The sequence below is a fragment of the Bos mutus genome, chromosome 25, assembly GCF_027580195.1.
Source record: "Bos mutus isolate GX-2022 chromosome 25, NWIPB_WYAK_1.1, whole genome shotgun sequence".
Taxonomy (NCBI): Eukaryota; Metazoa; Chordata; class Mammalia; order Artiodactyla; family Bovidae; genus Bos; species Bos mutus.
The window spans coordinates 28,957,431-28,983,723 of NC_091641.1; the positions used below are offsets into that span (position 1 = coordinate 28,957,431).

At 37.3% G+C, this 26,293-nt stretch overlaps 1 protein-coding gene across 8 annotated transcripts in view; it reads right to left on the reverse strand.

Annotated features, from left to right (window-relative positions):
* MRTFB (myocardin related transcription factor B) overlaps nt 1-26,293 on the reverse strand; it is a 291,761-nt gene that overhangs the window by 129,486 nt on the left and 135,982 nt on the right. For 6 of the 8 annotated variants that reach the window (XR_011462594.1, XM_070362295.1, XM_005906344.3 and 3 more), the window contains one exon: nt 2,885-3,101. Coding sequence is in view for 7 of the 8 variants with exons in the window: in XM_070362295.1 (XP_070218396.1) it covers nt 2,885-3,038 (154 nt within the window). In the remaining variant the exon portion in view is untranslated. Of the gene's footprint in view, nt 1-2,884; nt 3,102-20,236; nt 20,281-26,293 lie in introns of all 8 variants that reach the window. The other 2 variants (XM_070362299.1, XM_070362298.1) reach the window with 1 other exon arrangement.

Here is a 26,293-nt window from a genome sequence, read left to right on the forward strand (position 1 = left end):
TTTCCGACTCTTTGCAACCCTATGGACTGTAGCCTGCCAGGCTCCTCTGTCCATGGGATTCTCTAGGCAAAAATACTGGAGTGGGTTGCCATGCCCTCCTCCAGGGGATCTTCCCAACCCAGGGATCGAAGCCGCATCTCTTATGTCTCCTGCATTGGCAGGCGGGTTCTTTACCACTAGCGCCACCTGGGAAGCCCAATATAGTACTTTCTATTAATTAATTTTGAGGCTAACATCTACATTTTGTACACGGTATGATTTAAAGACAGCATTAAGAAGACCTAAAAAGATGAAGAATAAACATTAAAAAATCACCAAGGTAAGAATGTTACAGTTTTTCTACCTATAGATTGTTTGATGTTGTTCTACTCTATTCACATTCCCATATCCAAAAACCTGTATTTTTGACAGCTGTACAACAATTCATTTATGTCTTGGAAGGTATATGCAAATTAGGCTAACATTTCATAAGCTTGAAATTAGAGTATAATATGCCTGAATATAAGGTAAGATTTTTAACTTTCTGAAGGTGACTGTCTATATTTGAGTCCTTACACAGTGTATAATGAGATGCTCTTTCATTTACTTAATCTTGAACAAAAAAGTACTTGACGGAAACACGTTAGCTTAAAAATCAACTTCCCTAGAAGCTGGTTTTAGTCTGTTTATAGAAATGTTTTAATAGAATCAGGAAAAAAAAGGAAGAAAAGAACCAACACATTATTTCCAGATAACCTTAAAATGAAGTGTTGGCTGTTGTTACAAAGAAAGATTTTCAGACACTGCTTTTAAAAAGGTAGTCAAATACCATTCTCTCAGAAAGGACACAAGTAAGAGCAATTAATTCTGGAGAAGTAACTGTGTAGCTGAGGGGCAAGACTGGGAGGGTAACTGACTTTTCACTGTGTAGTCACTGGTATCCCCTACATTTTAAACCAGTTACATGTATTACCCACTCAGAAAAAAAAAAAAATGATTAAATTCTATAACAGAAATTACAGCCTCATAAAATGTTATGACCAATTGCAAATCAAACATGAGTGATTACAAACACAACACTGTAGGACACATGAAAAACAGCCCCACTGTTCTGGGAATGGTACTTGCGGTTTAGACATAAAACCTTCAGTGTCAGATCGTGCATGTATCTAAAAACCGGTGTAACTCAAACAAGAGAGACACAAATGAAGATACACCCTGGATTTCAGTGCTGCACGAATGATGCAGGGGGGTTCCTACTGATGATAAAAACACCACACAGACACACAGAGTTTAGGCAAGATGATTTTATGAAATATGAGTGTGGACAAAACAAATCCTCTATATTATTGCACTGCTTCATAATATGTGGTGTTAATTATATACATGTAACTAAATTAACAAATTCAAATTTTTACCATTTCATCTCCCTCACTCTAAAACTTTATAAGGGGAAAACCAGCTCATATCTGGGGCTTACCTTATGTTCAGGCATAAATATTCAAGAGAACACTCTTGCAAGGGAATGCAGCAAGCTGTATCAAGTAAAATTCCCACAAAGCAAAAACTTTCCCCTTACACCTCCCTCCTCTGCTACATATGACTATTTTCTTGAGCAACTGTATATTATTGAAATTTTATACAAGTTCAATTCATTTTGTTTTTTTTTTTGAGGGAAATAATTTGAATATGATACTGGTCTAAGTATACTGTGTAAATGTGGTCAATTTATCATGTTTCAGTAAATGTGGTTATATTCTACCCTACTGTCTAAGACAAAGCTAGGCTCCCAAATGATTGAAGGTTCTAAAGCCATTACCACCTAACCATAGCCTCCAGACGGCTTTGACAGGCCTGAGCAAGACGCTGCTTTATACCAAGTGCACAGACAAGGGTTGTGCCCAATACCCATCAGATATCTTGTTAGAAGGGAGAATAAGGACACCCCACCCAAAACCAGGTACTGAAGAGCTGAGAATAGCAGTGTCTTAAACCCATTTTCCTGAATAAGATAAGGCAATTATTTGAAAAGGATCAGGAAACACTTAGAACCCAGAAAGATATAACAAGATACATAAGGAAGTGCTCCACAGGGCAAGGTTTATTTCTTCTGGCTTTTAATTAAAATACACATTTGAGAATGGAAGATTCATGAGAACTATGGAAGTGTGGCAAATCCAGTTGAAATTCTTAATTCTGCCCTTTGATATATATGCTTAGTGAGTTTGTAAATTTTAACACTTTGTTAGTTTTTATGTTTTAAGTATTATAAAATAGATGTATCTCATCTATCTCTATTCATTTTTGTTAAAAACTGACAGTATTGTGCCTTCTGGAGACTCCAGAAAGTCTCTGATTAATCAAGAGAATTTTCTGAACAGGTAACAAAGAACAGAAACTATTCATTTTGTAGACAAGTATGAGCCAGCTGAAGACTGAGAATATGGCCATATCCTATCCTCATTAATATAAAAAATACTCAAGAAATTCTTGTTTTCTTAGTGATCACTGAGAGCACAAATGCTGGCAATTCTACAGTTAAGGTGCAGCACACTGGAGACAGGGAACATGGCAGGACAATCCAGTCAAGTCCAGTCTATTCTCCCTGGAGTCAGCACAGAAAGCTGCTTTCCAATGCTATGCTAGCCTGAGACCTTCTGCTTGTGCTAAAGTGGTTGAACCTAAAGCTTATTTCCAAAGATAATGTTACTACCAGAGATGCTGGGGAAATGATTAAAGAATTGAATGGCACGTGAAACCCTGGCTGCTACTCAAAACCAGCCGGCACCCCTCTGAGCTTCTCTCCTCAGGAACAGGCTGCCCAGTGGAACTGACCAACAAATTACTACCAGAGGGATACACTGGCTCACAAAAAGGCAAGCTCCCACGCACACACTGAACTCACCATTCTTCCTTTCGTTAAGAGGAGGCAGGTGCTGACTAGACTGCAAGGAGAGTTCCTGGAATTCGTGGGCAACGGCTTCACTTTGAGGACTTGGAGCGAGATGGGCTAAAGGTCCCAGCTCATCCTCGGTGTCCAGTGCCCCTGTGTGATCCATTGTGTCCCAGCCACCGGCAGCAGCGGGTATGAGACGCCTCTTAAACGTGGTCTGCTGGAGAGACTGACAAAATAAAGAACGTGTGAATAGATGGTACATTTCTTTTTCTGATTTGCACAGAAGTATTAAAATGGGAACCCTGAGTTCTCGTCGTTTCATTGTTGTGTGGCAACTGCCATTCATTTACCCTCTTTGGATTCAGGTTCCTTGTCCAACATACAGGAATAATATACCTCCCATTTAAAAACATGTTTACCTAGGTAAATAAATACTGAAAGGTATTTTGTATACTTTTATCTATGCATCAACGGAGTTAATACTTAAGTCCACATTCCCAGCAACCAGCAATATTTCAGATAAAAGACTCCTCCATCAGCCTACGTCTCAGAGTGAGAACAGAGAACACAACTCTCAGCCAACCCACAATAGACATACAGTTCACATCAAAGAGACAAACTAAGTCAGTGAGATTTGGGATTATTTACTATCACAGCATAACCTGGCTCATTCTGACTAATACAGAAACTGGGTAACAGAAGTACTGAAGCCACAATTAAAACCCTAAATATGTGACACTGGCTTAGGGGCTGGGCAGCAGGCAAAAAGAAAACTGTATAGAAAGCTGAAAGCTAAAAGGATGATGGTCCGTATCAAGTGATGGCAAAGCATCTGACAGGCTGCTGCTTAGCAGCATCCTGTATCAGTGTGTTCATCCACTCTCCTACTGATGGACATCTGAGTTAATTCCAGTTTTTGACTCTTACAAATTAAGATGCTATCAATGTTCTTATATGTATAGATGCTTTCACTTCTCTTGGATAAATAGCAGTGAAATGGCTAGATTGTATGGCAGCTGCATGTATAAATTTTAAAGAAACTAACAAACTGTTTTTCAAAATAGCTGTGCCACTGTGCATTCCTACCAGCAGTGAGGAGAATTCTAGTTGGTCTACATCCTTGCCAACACTTGATTATGGCCAGTTTTAAAAACTTTAGTTTTTTAATTGGTGTGTAGTGGTATCTTGTTTTAATTTGCATTTCCCTAATGATGTTGAGCATATTTCAATGTGCTTATTTGGCATCTGTATATCTTCTTGAGGTAAGTATCTGAACAAATCTTCAGTTAATTTTAAATAGGTGGTTTTATTTTCTTATTATTGTTTCAAGAACTCTTTACATATTCTGGACAAAAGTTCTTTATCAGACATGTGACTTGTAAACATAGGCATACTTTGTTTTATTGTGCTTTACTTTATTCCACTTTGCAGATACTACATTTAAAAACAAAAAAACAAATCTTGAAAGTTTATGACAACCCTGCATCAGGCAAGTCTACTGGCGCCATTTTTCCAACAACATTTGCTCACTTTGTGGTGCTGGGTAATTCTTGAAACATTTCAAACTTTTTTATCATTAAATTTGTTATGGTGATCTGTGGTCAGTGATTTTCAATATTACTGTTGAAACTATTCTGGGGTGCCACATAAGATGGCCACCTTCACTGATAAATGTTATACATTCTGATGGCTTTAGCAATGGCCATTACCCAGTCTCTTTCTCTCTCTCTCTGTCTGGTTTATCATAGCTTTCCTTTCAAGGAGTAAGAGTTTCATGGCTGCAGTCACCATCCTCAGTGATGCTGGAACCCAAGAATATAAAATCTGTCACTGTTTCCACTTTTCACCGTCTATTTGCCATGAAGTGATGGGACTAGATGCCATGATCTTAGTTTTTTGAATGCTGAATTTTAAGTCAGTTTTTCACTCTCCTCTTTCACCTTCATCAAGAGGCTCTTCACTTTCTGCCATTAGAGTGGTGTCATCTGTATATCTGAGGTTATTGATATTTCTCCCAGCAGTCTTGATTGCCGCTTGTGATTCACCCAGCCTGGTATTTTGCATTGATGTACTCTGTACTGAAGTTCAATAAGCAGGATGACAATATTCAGACTTGACATACTCCTTTTCTAATTTCGAACCAGTCTGTTGCTCCATGTAGGGTTCTAACTGTTCCCTCTTGACCTGCATACAGGTTTCTCAGGAGCAGGTCTTTTTTTAGAATTCCTTTGCTTTTTCTACAGGAAAATCCAACGAATGTTGGCAATTTGATCTCTGATTCCTCTGCCTTTTCTAACTTCAGTTTGTACATCTGGAAGTTTTTGGTTCACATACTGCTGGAGCCTAGCTTGAAGGATTTTAAGCATTACCTTGCTAGCAAGTGAAATGAGCACAACTCTATGGCAGTTTCAACAGTCTTTGGCATTGCTCTTCTTTTGGATTGGAATGAAAACTGACCTTTTCCAGTCCTGTGGAAAATACTTATTACTAAAATATGCTACTAGCAATTGCCATCTGTTCTTCCCCAGCAGTATACTGGACACCTTCCAACGTGTGAAGACCATCTTCTGATATTATCTTTTTGTCTTTTCACACTGTTCATGGGGTTCTCCAAGCAAGAACACTGGAGTGGGTTGCCGCTTCCTGCTACAGTGGACCACGCTTTGCCAGAACTCTTCATTGTGACTCATCCACCTTGGGTGGCCCTGAATGGCATGGCTCAGAGTTTCATTGAGTTATGCAAGCCCCTTCGCCACAACAAGGCTGTGATCTATGAAGGTGTCCTTGAAAGGAAAGCTATGACAAAACCTAGACCTTGTATTAAAAAGCAGAGATATTGCTTTGCTGGCAAAGATCCGTATAGTCAAAGTTATGGTTTTTCCAGTAGTCATATACAGATGTGACAGCTGGATTATAAAGAATGCTGAACACTGAAGAATTGATCCTTTCGAACTGTGGTGTTGGAGAAGACTCTTGAGAGTCCATTAGACAGCAAGGAGATCAAACCAGTCAATCCTAAAGGAAATCAATCCTGAATATTCATTGGAAGGACTGATGATGAAGCTCCAATACTTTGGCCACCTGATGTGAAGAGCTGACTCACTGGAAAAGACCCTGATGCTGGGAAAGATTGAGGGCAGGAAGAGAAGGGGACGACAGAAGATGAGATGTTGGATGGCATCACTGACTCAATGGACATGAGTCTGAGCAAACTCCAGGAAACAGTAAAAGACAAGGAAGGCTGGTGTACTGAAGTCCGTGGGGTGGCAGAGTCAGACGTGACTTAGAGACTGAACAACAACAACATTTTTAATGAAGATATATCAATTGTCTTTTCACTCATAATGCTCTTGCACATGTAGTGGACTACGGTATGGTGTAAACTTTTATATACATTGGGAAACCCAAATTTGTATGACTTGCTGTTCGCGGTATTTGCTTTACTGCAGTGGTCTGGAACTAAACCTGCAGTGTGGTTGAGGTATGCCTGTACTCTCCCCTGGTCTATGGCTTATCTTTGTGTGTTCTTAACAGTGCTTGGTAGAGAACAGATGTTTTTTAACTTTATGAAGCCAAATTTATCAATTTTTTCTTTTATGTATCACATAAAAATCTTTGATTAACCCAAGATCACAAAGATGATCTCCTATGTTTTCTTCTAGATGTTTTATAGTTTAATAGTTTACATTTAAGTCCATGATCCACTTTGAGTTAACTTTTATATCTGCTACAATATATGAATTATAACTTTTTGTTTCTGGCATAGGTATCTTTTTGTTCCAGTGCCATTTGTTGAAAAGGTTATCTTTTCTCCATTGAACTGTCTCTGCACCTTTGTTGCAAGCCAATTGACCGTGGACATGCAGATCCACCTCTTGACACACTGTATATTAAAAGAGTTTCCAAAAAGGAGAGACCCATAGAGGAGGAGGTTCTAAATTCTGTGTATTAACTGCCCACTTCTCTGGCTGACGCCTAAATTATGCACATGCAGGACAAACTCCTAACTCCTTTTATTAAAGCAAAAAGGAAAGAGCTGAGATTTTACCTGCTGCTCACCACTGGAAAGATAAGAGTTTGCAAAAGTGAGTTTAGCAAAGTTAACGGCCTGCTAAAATAAAATAATGCTCTAAGAGGGAACCTTATTCTAGAGAATCCAGAGTCTCCACAACTGTCCACCCAGAATTCCATACCCAACAAAAATACCCTTTAATAATGAAGGCAAAATCGTCATCAGGAGACACACACTACAAGAAATGCTAAAAGAATTTCTTCAGGCTGAAGGGAAGTAACACCACATAGAAACTTGGATCTTAGGAATGAAAAGCATCAGAGGTGGTAAACGTGTAGATAAATATACTAGTTTTTTCCTCTTGATTTCCTTAATATTAGCTTTCTAAGTAAAAATTATAACACTGTGTTATTGGGTTTATAATGTATGTAGATGTAACATATATGACAATTATAGTATAAAAGATGGGGGAGGGATAATCACATTACAACATTTTTATATTTCTATATACATTATAAGGAAGTTGTATGATTTTAATTTGAAACAGACTGAGAAGTTAAGGTTGTATATTATAATTTCTGGAAAAACATTTAAAAATAAAAAACCCAGTTTTAGCCAATAGGAATATTTAAAAAGGAATTCTATATAATACTCACTTAATTTAAGAAAGAACAGAAAAACAAGAAAGAGATGGGACAAACAAAAGCAAACAGTAAAACAGGAGACCTAAATTCAACTTTATCAATAATGATATTAAATGTAAATGAACTAATAAATACAATGATTAAGAGGAAGATTGACAGAACGGATTTTTCAAAGTCTAAAAATGTAGAAATGTCACTTTTAAATATGAAAACATAAATAGGGAGGAAGTATATAGATAGAAAAAGACAGGTCATACAACAAAATGCCCAGAAAGGCTGGAATAACTACATTCACATCAATTAAAGCCAATCTCAAAAGGACGTGTTAGGGGATTCAGGAAAACACATCTACACCCATGGATGATTCATGCAAATGTAAGGCAAAATCCACTACAATACTGTAAAGTAATTAGCCTCCAATTAAAATAAATAAATTAAAAAATATATAAAGAAAGTTTTTAAAAAAGGATGTGTTAGGTAGGTGAATTTGCATATAAAATGACTTATTTTGCTATGGAATAATAAAATGACTCAGATTTTTTCCAAATTATGAATTTTCATTCCAAATTATTTATTCATATAATAAGATCTGTTAATAGCAAATTAATTCTAAGACACAAGTACCATAATGCCCTTTTAATGGCAAGATGTACAAACTCTGAACATCAGCACTAATGATTTGGAAAATTCTTTAAACATAAAGTTTTAAAATATTTTCATGCACTATTATCTGTTCCTCATATTAAACTTTTTTTTTCAAACTTATTATATCTTGACATTATGCTCACCTTAAACTCCCACACATTCCTCCAAATTAAGAAAATTATAAGTTAAGAAAATCTTAACAAAATGTAGCAAAAGAAAGTGTTCAAAATTTTTAACTTAATATTCATGAACATTTTTGATGGAGTACATATTCTTTCTATTCTGAAATTCTACTACCAAATTTGCAGGATGTCATCTAGTATCTACTTAAATGCTTGATAATTTTCTTTTGAAATTGAAATCCAATATCATACATAAAGAAACATTCTCTGTCCAATAGTATCTAATTGAGATATGAAAGAAACGGCCTTAGAATGAATTCTTTCATTGGGTCATAATCTATTAATAGTTATGAAAGTAAAGCAATCATTCCACTTTAATAAGACAAACTGTGATAAAATATTAATTTGTCTAGAACTGACAGAATGAATGAGCATGGAGTTTCTATCTGACATATCCTAATACATAACTTTATTCCAAAATGAAACTAATTCAACATTTATCCAATACCAGGTCAAAGCACACAAAACACTAGCAAGATCAAGCTGGGATATGGCTTCTGCTCTCAAAAGCCAAACCTCTTCATTGTCAGATACTACACCAGAGACAGAATATAATACAGGAAAAAAACAAGAGGCATTACTCTCATTTGTTCATCTATTGATTCACTCAAATCTTTTTTTCTCAATGGAGTCAAAATAACACCAATAATGATCTTATTAATATAGTTTAAAGATGCTGGGCTAAGGTAGTTCCCCAATCAAATATGTTTTGAATCAAGCAAAGTCCAAAGTCAAGTATCTCTTCACTGTACCTTATTGCTCATAATGACTAATTCAAATGAAAGATTATAAGTAGTATATAATCACTGCTATATAAAAGAAATGCAAAATAATAAAGGGTTCAAAGAATATCAAACTTCAGAAGTTTAATATATAATCAGCCAAATGCAGACAGGTAGAATATCCAAATACACTCAACAACAGAAAAATGTTTTAGTGACAGCAAACTGCTGTCCCTGCCCTTTAAAGCCCCCAAATTACAAACGTTAGGGAAACACTGGCTAATAGATAGCAAACATAAATTTCTAAACTCAAATAAGATAAAACTTAGACCAAGAAGTTCAAAGACAAAGTTGACCAAAAAGTAATCTCTGCATTAGAAGAGTATTTACTATGAGGTCTTATGATCAAACAAATTGAAATTTTCGTATCAAATGACTTCTGAGAAACACAATTTTGAGTCACTGTACTGGTTAAGTTAGTGGTAGCAACCCTGGGTTATTTTATGCTATCAATTTTTCCTTCAAAGCTCCTGGTGGCAATTTGCTAAACATACAATGTTAAGAGCTCAAGATTTATCTACAAATATAAGAAAATATATATACAGCTGCTGTCAACTGTATATGTGAAGATGCTTTCTAAATATTATTCTGTTTCTTATATTTACAAATATAAGAACATATATATACAGTTGCTATCAACTGTATATGTGAAGATGTTTTCTAAATATTATTCTGCTGTTTCTATACTGTTAAATTCCTTAACATTAAACGTTAAATTCCTTAATGTTCTCAAGAATTTAGGATCAAGTCTGTTTACATTTTTGTGTAAGTAACACTCACCTTCCAGTTTTATAACCGAGGAAAAAAAGAATCACAAAAAAGAACATTTTATCCCATCTGTCCATGGTCACTTTTAGCAATTAGGATGAAACCAGAAAATCAGAGTTCTAAAAGCACATCTTTCAATACAAATATTACTTCACTACATATTGTTTTCATTAACTCTTACCATGAAAAGTATTTTGTTCCCTTATTTTTTCTAATTTAATTCCTGTTTTGATCACTTGAATGCATTTATATTTTCAGACTATACAAGTTTGCAGAATAACGGAACATTTTAGCTGAAAGGTATCTTAGAATCTGTCTAGTATAAGTGCTTTTCAATCTTCTTCACAATATGATAATCATTTGAGTAACTTAAAATTCCTAATAGGTAGGATAAAGGAGAGGATCTCTAGAGATTTTGATACAACTGCTCGAATAGAGTGATTCTAATGTGCAGCCAGTGCTGACAATCACTGATCTAGTGGAACTCCCTAATTTTAAAGACAGGATAAATCATTTGCCCAATGAGTGAGACGAGAGGTCAGAAGCAAATTATTATAGCATGTGTAAAAAACAATAGAATATAAGTAGGTACTAAGTGCTGTGGAAACCAAAAGAATTAAATGTCTAATTGTATTTGGGTAAGTCAGGAAAGTCTCCCAGGGTGAAGAGGACTTTGCAGACACAGAAGTTCTTTTCTCACTAGTAAGAGTGCAATGGCATGAATAGCTATCACCTAATACCAAAACGTCTGACAGGACCAGTATAGAAAGAGCAAAACATGGAGAAGCAAAGACAAGGCTGTGCAAAGACAAGCGAGTTAAAGCACAACTGTCAAGAAACGTGGATTCTGAGAAACAGTGATATGATCAGATGTGTATTTTAGAAAGATCATTCTGGCACAAGTATGCTACTGATAAAAATCTCGCGGAATAACCAGTGTTGGCAAGGATGTAGAGATCCCTTGTTCACTGTCGGTGAGTGTGTAAACTGGTGCAGCCACTATGGAAGACAGCATGGAGGCTCCTGAGAAACTAAAAACAGAGCTACCATATGATCCAACAATTCCACTACTGGGTATGCATCTGAAGAAAATGAAAACACTTATTTGAAAAGATACATGTACACCAATGTTCACAGCGGCACTATTTACAGTAGCCAAGGTATGGAAGCAGCCTAGGGACCAATCAACAGACAAGTGGATAAAAATGCAGTATATGTATAGAATGGAGTATTACTCAGCCACAAAACAGAATGGAAAATGTCATTTGCAACAACATGGATGGACCTAGAGAGTATTACACTTGGTGAAGTAACTCAGACAAAGAAAGACAAAAATTGTATGTTACCACTTATGGATGGAATCTGAAAAATAAAACAAATGAACACAAGAAAACTGAAACAGACTCACAGATACAGGTTAGGAGTGGGGGGAGGGGCAAGACAGGAGTCAGGGATTAAAAGATAAAAACTACTACTACTACAAGAAAATAAGCTACAAGGATATGTTGTACAGCACAGGGAATACTGCCAATATTTGATAATTACTATAAATGAAGTACGGGCTTCACTTGTAGGTCAGATGGCAAAGAATCTGCCAGCAGTGCAGGACTGGCCAGGGTTCGATCCCTGGGTGGGGAAGATCCCCTGGAGAAAGGAATGGCAACCCACTCCAGTATTCTTGCCTAGAGAGTTCTATGGATGGACCATGGGGTCGCAAAAAGTCAGACACGACTGAGCAACTAACACACATAAATGAAGTATAATCTATAAATATTGTGAATCACAATGTTTGTTGTACATCTAAAACTAATACTGTAAATCAATATTTACCTCAATAAAAAAGCAAATAAAATGATTACTGATTAGTTCAAGATGTTAAGAAAAAAAAAATCTCAGGCTGAAAGACTGATGGACTAGGTTAAGACAGTGGAAATAAAGAAAGGGGAATAAATTTTAAAAATACTTCAGAGACAAAATGTCAAGGCTTCATAATGAGCTCATACGAAAAGTAAGGGAGAATAAAGAATTGAGGGCGGCTGATTTGGAGAGCTGGAAAAGCTGGCAAGCAGGAATGAGTGTTCACCGTGAGAAACCGCAGGCCCCTCCGAGGGCACTTTGGAAAAAGGGTGTGGCTGAAGAAACAGCTATTTGACTTGAAGTAAATCCGTTAACCAGTGATCCACCTCGTGGCTTCCCTGGTGGCTGCGCCGGTAAAATGTCTGCCTACAACGCGGGAGACCCGGGTTCTATCCCTGGGTCGGGAAGATCCCCTGGAGAAGGAAGTGGCAACCCACTCCATTACTCTTGCTTGGAAAATCCCAGGGACAGAGGAACCTGGTAGGCTACAGTCCATGGGGTTGCAAAGAGTCGGACACGACTGAGCGACTTCACTTTCACTCATGACTGAGCGACTTCACTTTCACTCATGACAGAGCGACTTCACTTTCACTCATGACTGAGAGACTTCACTTTCACTTTCTTTACTTAGTGAAGTAAATCACTGGGCTTCCCTGATAGTTCAGTCCGTAATAATCTGCCTGCAGTACTGGAGACCTGGGTTTGATCCCTGGGTCAGGACGATTTCCTGGAGAAGGAAATGGCAACCCACTCCAGTATTCTTGTCTGGAAAAGACTATGGATAGAGAAGCCTGGCAGGCATGTCCGTGGGGTCACAAGAGTCAGACACAACTTAACAACTACACCACCACCATCACTTAACCTCTCAGGGATCTGGTTTTCTAATTCTGAAAATGACAAAACGAAGGAAAGGGAAGAATATCTACTACATTTCTACTCAGTCTGAAACTAAGTTTGCTCTACACTCTCCTTAATTTTGCTCTCACACCCTCCCTGTGGGTAGGTTATTACTCTCACTTTACAGATGAGGAAATCAAAGCTTGGAAAAATGAAGCAAATGGACAGACTCGCATAAAAGCCAGGATTCCAACTTTAAAGCCCATATACCTTGCACAATAACACGACATTTACGTGCCAAAGTGCAGTAAGTTGGAGCAAATAATTGGGAGAGACAGATGTTGTGGGAGAAGGCAGTGGTGCAGAGGAGGGAAAGGCAGCTGTGGAATGCTCCACATGCACCGTTCTTTACACACACACTGAAGGTCCAGAGCCTCAGGCACTGTGGTGGGCACCTGGGTTCCGTGACCTCTGTGCGTAGACCTTGTCGAGCACGCAGTTATGACACATTAGCGCTGGAAAGAAGCCAGTGGCCTCATCTGCTTCAGGGCGGATGAAGGAAATTCTCTCCTCTTACTGTTCCACTTTAGCAAACCCTGAAGGTGTAGCCGGAATTAAACTTTAGAGCAGAAGAAAATGAAATCTAAAGCTGTAGATGTACTGCACATAAACAAGACATGTTTTTGACATCAGGTTATAACTTTTTCAAATAAACAACTTCTAGGCAGGGTTTTCATTTGTAGCAGTTGAAGTTTTATGTGCAGCTATTAAATACATAGCAGAAATGTACTACAAATATACTGAACACTGACAATACACTGTATAGAAAAAGTTACATAACTGCTCTTCTGTGCTTCAAGTGGCTGTTGTAGCTGTAAAAATGCCAACATGGTGATTTATTTTTTAACTTGTTTACTGCAGACATGTTTCAAATGAACAGAACATGGAGCAAAGTGCATACTTAACACTCTCCAAAGTGATGCATTCTGAAGTACTGTACCTAACATTTATGTAAAGAGTGTTTCTGAAATATTCATTATAATCTATAAATAAAAATTTGAATTAGCAAAAGTTTAAAATACATGTGGCTTTTAAATCACTATATAAAAAGACAGAAAAAGCTAGAAAATTTTATTTGTTCCACAAGTAAAACAGCCAAAACCCAAATCTTTTTAGCTTGAACAATTACATTTTCCAAGTTGATCCAAAATGAATGATTCTCAGAGAATAAGAACTGATTGGAGGATTAATTTTAAGCTGAAATGATTTCCACATTTATCAAACACTAGGTTAAAAACAAACTCTAGTTTTGTTGAACCATAAATTGGCATTTGATTTAAAAGCTAAAAGTAAACATTTATAAACAGATTAAACAAATGTTTTACTTAACAGATAAAAAATATATACTGTACTCCTATTTCTAAGTTCTATAAGGCAGGGAGAGGAGTTGTGAGGGGAAGGAAGAAGAGAAGAGAGAAAGAGAAAAACAGAAAGAAAGGGGACGAGTAAGGGCCCCTCCTCCTTTTAGGAGGGTGGTCTTTTTTTTGCTGTTTTCTAAGCTCTTTACTCTTTCTGATATCAGAAATCAGTAGAATTTGAATTTCAATTTAAGCAAAGATATTAAACAAAGTATTGCAAAATATTAATACATGAAAAAAGATGAAGCTTAATTTACTTATCCAAGCTATCTTGACTAGTTAAGTAGCATAGCTGGGAACCACGAGTCCTCTGTACAAGTCCTCTAACTTATAATCCAGTACTCAGAAGAGCAACCCTCTTGTCTGAGGCAACCACACTAGATACTGGGTAAAATAAAAAACTCAGTTAACAGAGGAATCATTACAACTGATATACATAAATTGTCAGACATTTTCTTTAAGTCGGAGTGCAGAAAGAAAGACCCATGTGTTTGCCAGTCTTCCAATATAGAGTCAAGGCCGTCTCTCTGTAGATGTCAGCTCTCTGGCATAAACCACCACTGTCTATGACTCCTAGTTTCCATTTATTTAAAGTAGAACAAAAATTTAAAGGATTTTGAGCACAGTGTGTGTCTATATTTTTACAGTTCTGAAGCCAATTTAGTTTCTTGCCCACACTCAATTTAAAAGTATTAAGTAACATGGCTTTGTGGTCCCAGACATTTAACATTTTTGCATGCACAGTTCATCAGTTTACATAATATTTGGTTAAACTACATAATTATGATTACTACTACTACTGGAATAAACATATTTAAGAATAAACACAGCTGACTTTGGTTAGCACATAACTTAATAATTAGTGAGGGCAGAAATCCATCACTAGACTTCAGTGTCACCTCCTCAACATGCCCATTCAGTGTGTCCAGGAGTGGGAGAAGGCTGCCCATCCCACAAGCTGAGCAAGAGGAAGATGGATAAGGCAGGTTCAACCACGAAACATTTTTAAATTGATGTTGATGCCAAGGGCACCTCATACTGGAAACTTGGTCTTTTCAAGGTTTCAGGAATCTGTTAATACAAATTACTTCTTAGATATTATTTCATCACTGTCTAACTTTATGCAAAATGTGTTAATACTGCACTCTGAGACAACAGTTCAGAGTACAAACCAAATGAAAGCTAATATTCAGAGTTTTGCAACAGCACTCTAGCAGATGGTATAATTTTACCTAAGTTTCTAATGCCATTAGTTAAATACAAAATAATCTATTCTCACTGTAGCATGGTCCTTTCAAAATTGTTGTGAATTCTCTCCATTAAACACTTTAGCATACATTATAAAACTGCAATTTCAAACAGCTGTGAAACAACAGTTGTAGATAAGTGGTTTTTGTTGTTGCGATATAATACACATACTATAAAATCCATCATTTTAATGTGTACAATTTTAAGATCTTCAGCAGTCACAGGTGTGCAACCATCACTATCTAATTTCAGAACATCTCATGATATCTAAAAGAGACCCCACCCCCATTAGTTCAGTTCAGTCACTTAGTCGTGTCCGACTCTTTGCGACCCCATGAATAGCAGCATGCCAGGCCTCCCTGTCCATCACCAGCTCCCGGAGTTCACCCAGACTCACGTCTATCAAGTCAATGATGCCATCCAGCCATCTCATCCTCTGTCGTCCCCTTCTCCTGCCCCCAATCCCTCCCAGCATCAGAGTCTTTTCCAATGAGTCAACTCTTCACATGAGGTGGCCAAAGTACTGGAGTTTCAGCTTTAGCATCAGTCCTTCCAAAGAAATCCCAGGGCTGATCTCCTTCAGAATGGACTGGTTGGATCTCCTTGCAGTCCAAGGGACTCTCAAGAGTCTTCTCCAACACCACAGTTCAAAAGCATCAATTCTTCGGTGCTCAGCTTTCTTCACAGTCCAATTCTCACATCCATACATGACACAGGAAAAACCATAGCCTTGACTAGACGAACCTCTGTTGGCAAGGTAATGTCTCTGCTTTTGAATATGCTATCTAGGTTGGTCATAACTTTCCTTCCAAGGAGTAAGCATCTTCTAATTTCATGGCTGCAGTCACCATCTACAGTGATTTTCAAGCCCCAAAAAATAAAGTCTGACACTGTTTCCACTGTTTCCCCATCTATTTCCCATGAAGTGATGGCACCGGATGCCGTGATCTTCGTTTTCTGAATGTTGAGCTTTAAGCCAACTTTTTCACTCTCCACTTTCACTTTCATCAAGAGGCTTTTGAGTTCCTCTTCACTTTCTGCCATCACCTCCTAAATCCCCCTTTTCCCCCAGCCTTTGGTACCACTTTCTTGTCTCTGTGTACTTGCCTATATTCTAGACATTTCATTTAAACAGTTTTACTTCCTTTCTAATCTAGATGCCTTTTATTTCTTTTCTTGCATTATTTCCCTGGCTAGACACTGTACAATGCTGAGCAGAAGTGGCAAGAGCGGATGTCCTTTCTTGTTCCTAATCCAAGTGTGGGGGCGTTCAGTCTCTCACCATCAGTATGCTGCTGGCTGCAGGTGTTTCACAGATGCCCTTTATCAGGCTGGAAACACTCTCTTGTATTCCTAGTGTTTGGGGTGTTTTTAACACAAAACGATGTTAGATTTTGTCAAATGCTTTTTCTGTATTTATTAAGAAAATTGTGGGTCCCTCCCTCTTTATTCTGCTATATAGTGTATAACATTGATTTTTAGATGTTAAATAAATTTTTCATTCTTGTGATAAATCCCACTTGTCATGGTACATGATCCTTTTTATAAGCTGCTGGACTTGGGTTGCTATAACCTTTATTTACAAGGGGGATAGTCTGTGATTTTCTTTTCATGTGCTCTCTTTGTCTGGTTTTGGTATCAATGTAATATCAGCCTCAAATAATGAGTTAAATATTCCCTTATCTTCTATTTTTTGGAAGAGTTTACGAAAAATTGGAGTTAATTCTTTAAACTGGTGAAGCCATCTGGTTCTGGGTTTTCCTTTTTGGCAAGTTGTATCATCACTAATTCAATTTATTTGCTACAGGTCTACTCAGATTTTCTAATTCATCATGAATCAGTTCTGGCAATTTGCATCTTTCTAAAAATTGGTCCATTTCATCTGAGTTACCTAATTTGTTGACATTTCACTGTTCACAGTATCCCCTTAAAATTCTTTTTATTTCGTAATGTTAGTAGTAATGTTCCCACTTTCATTCCTGATTCTGGTAATTTGAATTTTTCCTCTTTTTTTCTTAGTCTAACTAAAGGTTTGTCCCTTTTTTCAAAAAACTCTAATCAAAACCCTTGGTTTCACTGATTTTTCTATTATTTATTTTCTCTATTATTTATTTCTATTCTAAATTTTATTACTTCCTTCCTCCTGTCTGCCTTAGGTTTAGTTTGTTCTTCTTCTCTGGTTTTATTAAGATGGAAAGCTAGGTTGTTGATTTAGTTCTTTTGATAAGATATTCTTATCTAAAAAAGTTATCTAGAAAACTAGGGAGGAAAATTAGAAAACTAGAAAAGAAAGTTATCTAGAAAAGTTCTAAACTTTTCACAAAGTGATATAATATGCATCTTAATGCACAGTAACCACACTCATAAATTTAAAAAAACACTTATTATTATGTTCAAAGTAGTTAAGGTTAAACATTCCCAGAATCATTTCTACAACACTGGAGTATAATTTCAGACACTACAACCATACTACCTTATGGATACCCTGACTTCTTCTGAACATACCCGATAAGGAAAACATCTTATTCCTCCACAAACAGTCCTTTTTCACCTCAGAATTCTATCACAAGCTCCTTTCTTGTACTGAAAGGAAACCATCACTGTGGCAGGTTGTATTTTCAAAAGGAAGACATGACACTATCTTCATTCCTACATCTTCTTATTACAACGTGACTCTGGCATTCCTCCCATCAAAAGGTGAGGCCTAAGCTGCTTCTGCTTGTATTTAGGCTAGTCTGTGCTATAGGGTAAAGGGTGGTACATGACTTATAAGATTAGGTCATAATAGATCTGCCTAGGTCTCAGAATATTCATCTTTGGAGCTGCTGAGATGCCCTGAGGCTGCTACATGGTGAGGAAGCCAAAACTAGCCCATGAAGAACACATACCAGCCCTGAGATGAGGTGAAGAGACAGAAATGCCTGGGTAGCCCCCCTATTTCAGTCACCTCCCCTTGCTGTTGTATTTTCAGCCACTGTCTGACTGCAACCAAACCGGAGACGAAACCACAACTGCCCTCCTCAAATCCCTTACCCATAGAAGATAATAAGTAACTACTGTGGGTTTCAGCCAGGAAGTTTCGGGTGATATGTTACATAACAATTGTAACTTGAATACTTACTCTAGGTAACATGTACTCCTTAATCCAGGGTCTATACTTGGCACCAGGAAGAGAAAATTCAATTAATTTTCGAACAGTGGAAATTCTAAAAAATTCATAGCTCATTCTCAGTGTTCTGTGAGCTTACTATCAATTCATTTGACAGTGTTAATTTTTTTAATAAAAAAAAAATTTTATTGGGACAATGTTATTTTAAATCACAGTTTCACTTTTCTGGTCATACTAGCATGAACTAATTAAAAGATAGCTTATCTACATTTTAATTATGAGACCCAGAACTGAATCCAGTTTTCCAATGATGGTACACATGAACTGCTAAAAAATGAAGGAAGACTATTTCACTCACTGGTGAGGCTTTTATTAATTTGCTGTGAATTTATAAGTATGAACCTTTAACAAAATCCTTTTATGCAGGGAATGGTATACTACAGGATATCAGTTCAGAGTTAAGGTTCTGGAGTTAGATATGGAGACAAAATTCAGCAATATCACTAAGAAGCTATATAACCTTGAGCAAGGTGTATTAACTCAATAAAGCTTCATTCTTTCACTTATAAACAGGTCACCCTAGTTTAAATTAATGAGATTATGACAAAGTTTAAATGTCAGCATATAAGTAGCTACTATTATAATGGTTTCTCCAATCATCTTCTTCCTATTTAACTGATTTTTTGCTTGTTTTAATTCCAGGTCAGAGCCTCACAATTATCTCTATTAAAAAAGCTCTTCTTATACTTATTGCTTCATTTATTATCTTTTAAACAAATAACCATTAATAGAAGATGTAATGGAAGAAAACACCCATTAACAATAGCAATGAAAAAGATAAAATATCTAGAAATAAATGTAACTGGGAATGTACAGAATCTTTAAAGGAACATTTTAACACATTACTGAAGACCTGCAATGAAGACTTGAAGAAGTATATTATATTCTTGGACAGGAAGACAATATCACATAGATGTCTATTCTGCCTAATTCAACCTATAAAATTTAAATGATTGAAATAAAAGTACAAAAAGGATCATTTTTCCTTTGAAGTGGAGTAGGGAAACTGGGCAAGCTAATGCTAAAGCCCTTAAGGAAAAGAAAAGAAAAAAAAAAAAAGCAGAAGTTGCCTGGAAAACCACTGAGAGGCAAGAGTGCTACTAGCCTTAGCAAATATGCAAATATATTATGAAACCTCAATAATTAAAACAGTATGACATTAGTGTCTGAAGTGAGAGACAGAAAGACATGATACAGAAGAAAAGGTCTAAACATTGATACATCTATGCATGGAAATTCAGTATTGGAATTGCAAATTACGAGCTTAAGAGATGGACTTTTTGAAGAAAGGGGGGAGAAAAACTTAACATAGTTCAGCAGGATAAATTGCTCATGAATCAGAGATTTAATGGTTAAAATGAGAGATCATAAAGGTTATAGAAGAAAATTTATTTCTTTGCCATTGCCGTTTCTTTGCCAATGCCATTGCCCCTCCATTGTCTTGGGAGTGGGGGAGACCTATTACCCCAACTCCTGAAGCCACAGAAAAAGATGAATAAATTATATAATTATATATGGTGGCTCAGACGGTAAAGAATCTGCCTGCAATGGGGAAGACCTGGGTTCAATCCCTGGGTTGGGAAGATCTCCTGGAGGAGGGCGTGGCAATCTACTCCAGCATTCCTGCCTAGAGAATCCCATGAACAGAGGAGCCTGGCTGTCTTCAGTCCATGGGGTGGCAAAGAGTCAGACATGACTGAACAACTAAACATATGCATATGTATTTATATGTATATTCATATCAACATCTACATGCCAGGAAAACCATAAACAAGATCAAAGTGATCAAAATGACATACCAGGAAGTCTGTATTTGCAACTTGTCACACAAAGGAATAAGCTCCTATAAACAGAAAAGATCAATAATCGAAATTTTTTAATGAGCAAAGGATATGAGTAAAGCTCACAGAAAAGGAATGTTCTTTTAAAATATGACAAGATGTCCAACCCTCCTCACAAAGAAAGAAATGTTAAAACTACCACAGGAAACCATTTTCATTTAGACTGGCAAAATTCTGAAAGTTTAATAACACAGATTGGCGAAATTGAGCCTTACCTTATAAATTAGAAGGTATAATTCTAATTTATGGAATAAATATACCTTTATAAAGTGATATAACCTTTACGGATAAAATTTGTCAACACCTATTAAGATTACAAATACACAAACTCTTTGATCCAGCAATTTATCTTCTGGGAATTTACATGTTCAAGATGAAACTGTAGGTGGGCCTTTCAGAAAGGCAGAGAAAAGAGCTCAGAAAGTCCTCTCCCCAAAGGCAATGACAAAACAAGACAACACTGCCAAAAATAACCTTTTTAAAACTCCAGAAACTAACCAAAGGCATATAACAAGTGCAGAAATATTTATTCAATAAAAAAACCTACTGTATCTTCGTTTAAAAAAAAAATTCTGTGGCATTTTGCAAATCACATATCAGGTAATGAACTGCTTGATCCAGTATGTAAAGGACTCTTAAAATTCAAAATACAAGACAAAAATTCCAATTTAAAAATGGGCAAAACATTTGAATAAGCATTTCATTAAAGAGGATATACAAATTCTGATAAACACATGAAAATATGCTCAGTATCATCAGTCACTTGCACAGGGAAGTGCAATTAAAACCACAATGAGACAGCCCTTGACACCCACTAGAATGGCTGTAACAAAAAAGACAATCAGAAGTGTTGGAAAGGGTGCGGAGAAACCAGAACCTTCACATAGTACTGGTGAGAATGTAAAATGATACAGCTACTTTGAAAAACCACTTGGTATTTTCTTAAAGTGTTAAATAAAATTTCATAATGATCAAGCAATTCCACTCCTAGTTATCTATCCAAAAGAAATGAAAACATAAAATCTACACAAAAATTTGTAAACATACATTCATAGCAGCATTGTTCATAGTAACTCAAAACCATAAACTTAAATGTCCATTAATTAGTGAATAGATTAACCAAATGTGATATACATTCCAGTGGAATATTATTTAGCCACCAAAAAGAAAGCAACACTGATATAATACGAACAAAACTAAAAAACATTATGCTACATGAAAGAAGACAGATGCCAAAGACCACATGTTGCATGATTCCATTTACATGAAATTTCCAGAAAAAGCAAATCTGTAGAGGCAGAAAATAGACTAGTGGTTTTCCAGGGTTGGAGGTGGGAAGAGGGATTAACTGTAAATGGGCAAAGGTTTCTTTCTGGTGTGATGAAATGTAAAATCAGATTATAGTGATGGCTGCCTGATTCTGTAAATTTACCAAAATCCATTAAATTTTACACGTTTAAATGAGTTAATCTTAAGGTATGTAAATGATACCTCAATAAGGCTGCTTTTAAAAAGATACTATAATCTGCGTATGAATGCTTATAGGAGCTTTATTCATAAGTCTAAAAAACTGGAAACAATCCAAAGCCCTTCGGTTTGGACAGAATAAAACACTGTGGTGCATGCATATCATACGATACCACTGAGCAATAACAAGGATGAGCAACATCCTCTGTAACAAGAAGGCTGAACCTCAGATGCATTACGTTAAGTCGAAGAAGCCGCCCTCAGAGGCTTCGGTACAGGGACACTGTGGGAAAGTACAGAGAGCAGATCCCTGGCTGGCAGAGGTGGGGTTGATAACAAACAGGAAGCCAAGGGAGTTTTGGGGAGATGAAACTGTTGTGTATCTTGATTATGGGTGTGGTTACACAACCCTATATATTTGTCAAAAATCAGAACTGTATGTCAAAAACAGTGACTGTGGGACTTGCCTGGTGGTCCAGTGGCTAAGAATCTGCCTGTCAACACAGGGGACATGGGTTCAATTCCTTGTCCAGGAACTAAGATCTCACGTGCTTTGGAGAAACTAATAAGCCCATGAGCTTCAATGAGCCCGAGTGCAGCAACTACTGAAGTCCAAGCACACAGAGCCTGTGCTGTGCAGCATGAAAAGCCTCACAATGAGAAGCCCACAGACTGCAACTACAGAGTAGCCCCTGCTTGTTGCAACTAGAAAAAGTCCAAGTGCAGCAACGAAGACCCAGGGCAGTCCTAATAAATACTTTAAAAAAAAAGTGTTATCATGTGAATATTAAAAATAAATTTAAAACAATGATATTGTATTTGTTGCATATGATTTTCAATAGCAACCAATTAGAAACAACTCCAGTCATGGTCGGAGAAGGCAATGGCACCCCACTCCAGTACTCTTCCCTGGAAAATCCCATGGACGGAGGAGCCTGGTAGGCTGCAGTCCATGGGGTCGCTAAGAGTCGGACACGACTGAGCGACTTCACTTTCACTTTTCACTTTCATGCATTGGAAGGAAATGGCAACCCACTCCAGTGTTCTTGCCTGGAGAATCCCAGGGACGGGGGAGCCTGGTGGGCTGCCGTCTACGGGGTCGCACAGAGTCGGACACGACTGAAGCGACTTAGCAGCAGCAGCCAGTCATGGTCAATAAGAAATGAGTTAAATTATTGTACACCCAAACAAAATATTACTGCTACACCGTTATAAGAAAGAACGAGGAAGCTCTCACAATACTGACATGGAAAGATATATGATTTGTTGGTAAGTGAAACAATGAACTAGAAAAAGAGAAAAAGAAGAATATACACATATTCATTTTGCTAAACTGAAACTCTGAATAAAGACACAAGAAAGCAGTAGGACCATTTCCAACTGCGTGAGTGTGAACGGCATGTGCAACAGGGTGCCTGTGGTCAGAGGGGAGAGCAGATGCTAGTGCTGTTTGATTATTATCTTTGAACTTTGTTGTTGGTTAGTTGCTAAGTTGTATCTGGCTTTTTTGCAAGCCCATGGACTGTAGCCTGTCAGACTCCTCTGTCTGTGGGATTTCCCAGGCAAGAATACTGGAGTGGGTTGCCATTTCCTTCTCCAGGGATGTCTGAAGACATGAATGGTAAAAAAGAAACAAATTAACACAAAAATCAGTTTCTGAATATTGTTCCATCTTCCAATATATACACACTCAGTGCTGTGCCATCTGAAATTTGTCTATTGCATATTCATCTTAGTCAATGATTAAAATCAAAACTGAAGAGAACTAGGGAAATCCTTGCAATAAATTAATAAAAATCTTTCTTAAACTGATGTTAATCCATTACTACACGCTATCCTAACTTCATGAGTTATGTGAAGCACAACTGTGGGCGAGTTACTTAACTTCCCTAAACCTCTTTGTAAAATGGGTGTAAATGATATCTCTCTTCAGTTCAGTTCAGTTGCTCAGTTGTGTCTGATTCTCCGCAACCCCATGGACTGCAGCACGCCAGGCCTCCCTGTCCATCACCAACTCCCAGAGTTGACTCAAAATCTGTCCACTGAGTCGGGGTGCAAATTAAATGTGGCAGTACCCGTCAAGTGCTTGGAATCAAGGTTGGCACTGAGCAGGTATTCAGTAATTGCACATTGGCTTTGTTTTTAGGTATGGCTGGTTCCTGGCAGATGTATTCACCTAACTGTCACAGTGTTCAGCCCACATTTCACGAGAGACCTTGTCACACGAGACCTGTGATGGTGAAAGCTGCTTGGGTTCAAATTTCAGCTCTGAAATTTTCTAGCTGGTGGGCAAACCACTTAAGCTTCCAAAGCCTCGGGATCTTTAGTTAAAAATAGGGTGACAAAGGTACTTATGTCACAGGATTAAAAGGACAATTGAATGGATTTGAGGTGCAGAGCAGAGCTTTGAGCACATATTAAGTAGTCAACAAATATTAGCAACTCCTGGTCTCCCAATGCAATTATTATGGGAATTTTGTAAAAACTTCATGTTAAACCTCATTTCTAGCTTGTCTTGACCTTCTAGTACTTCAAACTTCCAAGCAAAAAAGAGTTTATTCCTACCAAATGTTGTGACACACATACAAAAACATTCTGATGAATAAATGATAATATGCTTTTTAAATTTCCCTAACAGGCATACACAAGCTAGCTCTAAAAGTAATGGAGGTTGAAATCAATATTCATATTCTGTACTGTTTCCTATAATATTTGGGATTTAACAGGTTTTAGATTTCTAGATATTTGGCAATATAACATGGCTATATATATGGGCTGTTCTGAAAAAATAAAAAACTAGGTACTCAAACTAATTTCAGTGATTTTAAGAATTTACCAAGTTTTTTTAAAGTACAATTAATAAAACAAAAACACTCTATATACTTTTTATTTCTTATAACCTTGTTATCTCTTCAGCTTTTTCCTAAAGTAGCCAGAAAAGTTCAGGATTTTGAATTTAGGCCTTGAAAGTAATTGTTTAGGGTTACAATTTCTGTACTGGAAATGACTAAACCAATGAAGGGGAAGGAGCTCAGGTTTCTGTGTTTCATAAGACCTTTGTTTTTCAAGCAGCATCATTTTAATTATTTCCTGTAAATACATCAATGTCCTTAAGAAAAATATTTTTCAGATAAAGACTAAAAACCTTTAATCATCATTTGGAACATGATGGAAATGACCTCAGCATATTATAAACCTTCTAAAACAGATTTAGTGCATGAAAACTCATTTGCCAAATGAGAAAAGCAACTAGTTACATGGGATTACTAATCAAATTATTTTAAGAAGAAGAAGACTATCAGATGAGCAACAACAGAGTATTTTTAGAGAATTCTAGGAGATCCTGGCTGACATAACCATTCTCTCTTTGCCAAGCCAGGATTTCCATTAAACTTTGGGTAGGAATTAAGACTTCATTTCAAATGAGAGAGAGCCCCAAGTATTTATCCCCAATGGAATTCTGACCATGAAGCAAAGATGGCCTTTCCAGAAGGGCTGGGCAGAGGGTGATGTAAGTCAGAGAGTGTGCCCATGTAGCCATTCACACACTTGCCCCTCAGGTAGGCTAGAGGCAGCCCCCACCACCAACCTATCCAAGGTGTCATGCAGAGGGCAGACACCCCTGTTAGCATGACATCCAGCTCCCTCTCCTTAGACAAAGCACTAGTAAAGACTGTCAGCCTTAAATGGTCTTTGAGGCTGCAGGCAAGTGACTCCAGACAGGTCTTTATATGATCTCCTAGGCAATTCCACCAGGTGACTGGAACAGGGAATTCCAACAGGACAAAACAAAACGCAGATTTCTCAGTTTTTAACAACTTAACCCCATGCACATCACTGAAGTACTCAACACACTTGTCTGCAGCCTCACGTGAAGTACTTGGGTGCAATCTCAAAAACAACAGAATCATCTCGGTTCGTTTCCAAGGCAACCATTCAATATCACAGTAATATTGTGATATTGAAGAAGCTGAACGGTTCTTTGAAGACCTTCTAGAACCAACACCAAAAAAAGATGTCCTTTCATCACAGGAGACTGGAGTGCAAAAGTAGGAAGTCAAGAGATACCTGGAGTAACAGCCAAGTTTGGCCTTGGAGTACAAAATGAAGCAGGGCAAAGACTAACAGAGTTTTGTCAAGAGAACACACTGATCTTAGCAAACACCCTCTTTGAACAACACAAACAAAGACTCTACACATGGACATCACCAGATGTTCAACACCGAAATCGGATAGATTATATCTTTTGCAGCCGAAGACAGAGAAGCTCTACGGAGTCAGCAAAAACAAGACCTGGAGCTGACCATGGCTCAGATTATGAGCTCTTTATGGCAAAAATCAGGCTTAAATTGAAGAAAATAGGGTAAACCACCAGGCCATTCAGGTTTGACCTAAATCAAATGCTTTATGATTATACAGTGGAGGTGACAAATAGATTCAAGTGATTAGATCTGATAGAGTTCCTGAAGAACTATGGATGGAGGTTCATAATACTGTACAGGAGGTGGTAACCAAAACCATCCCAAAGAAAAAGAAATGCAAGAAAGC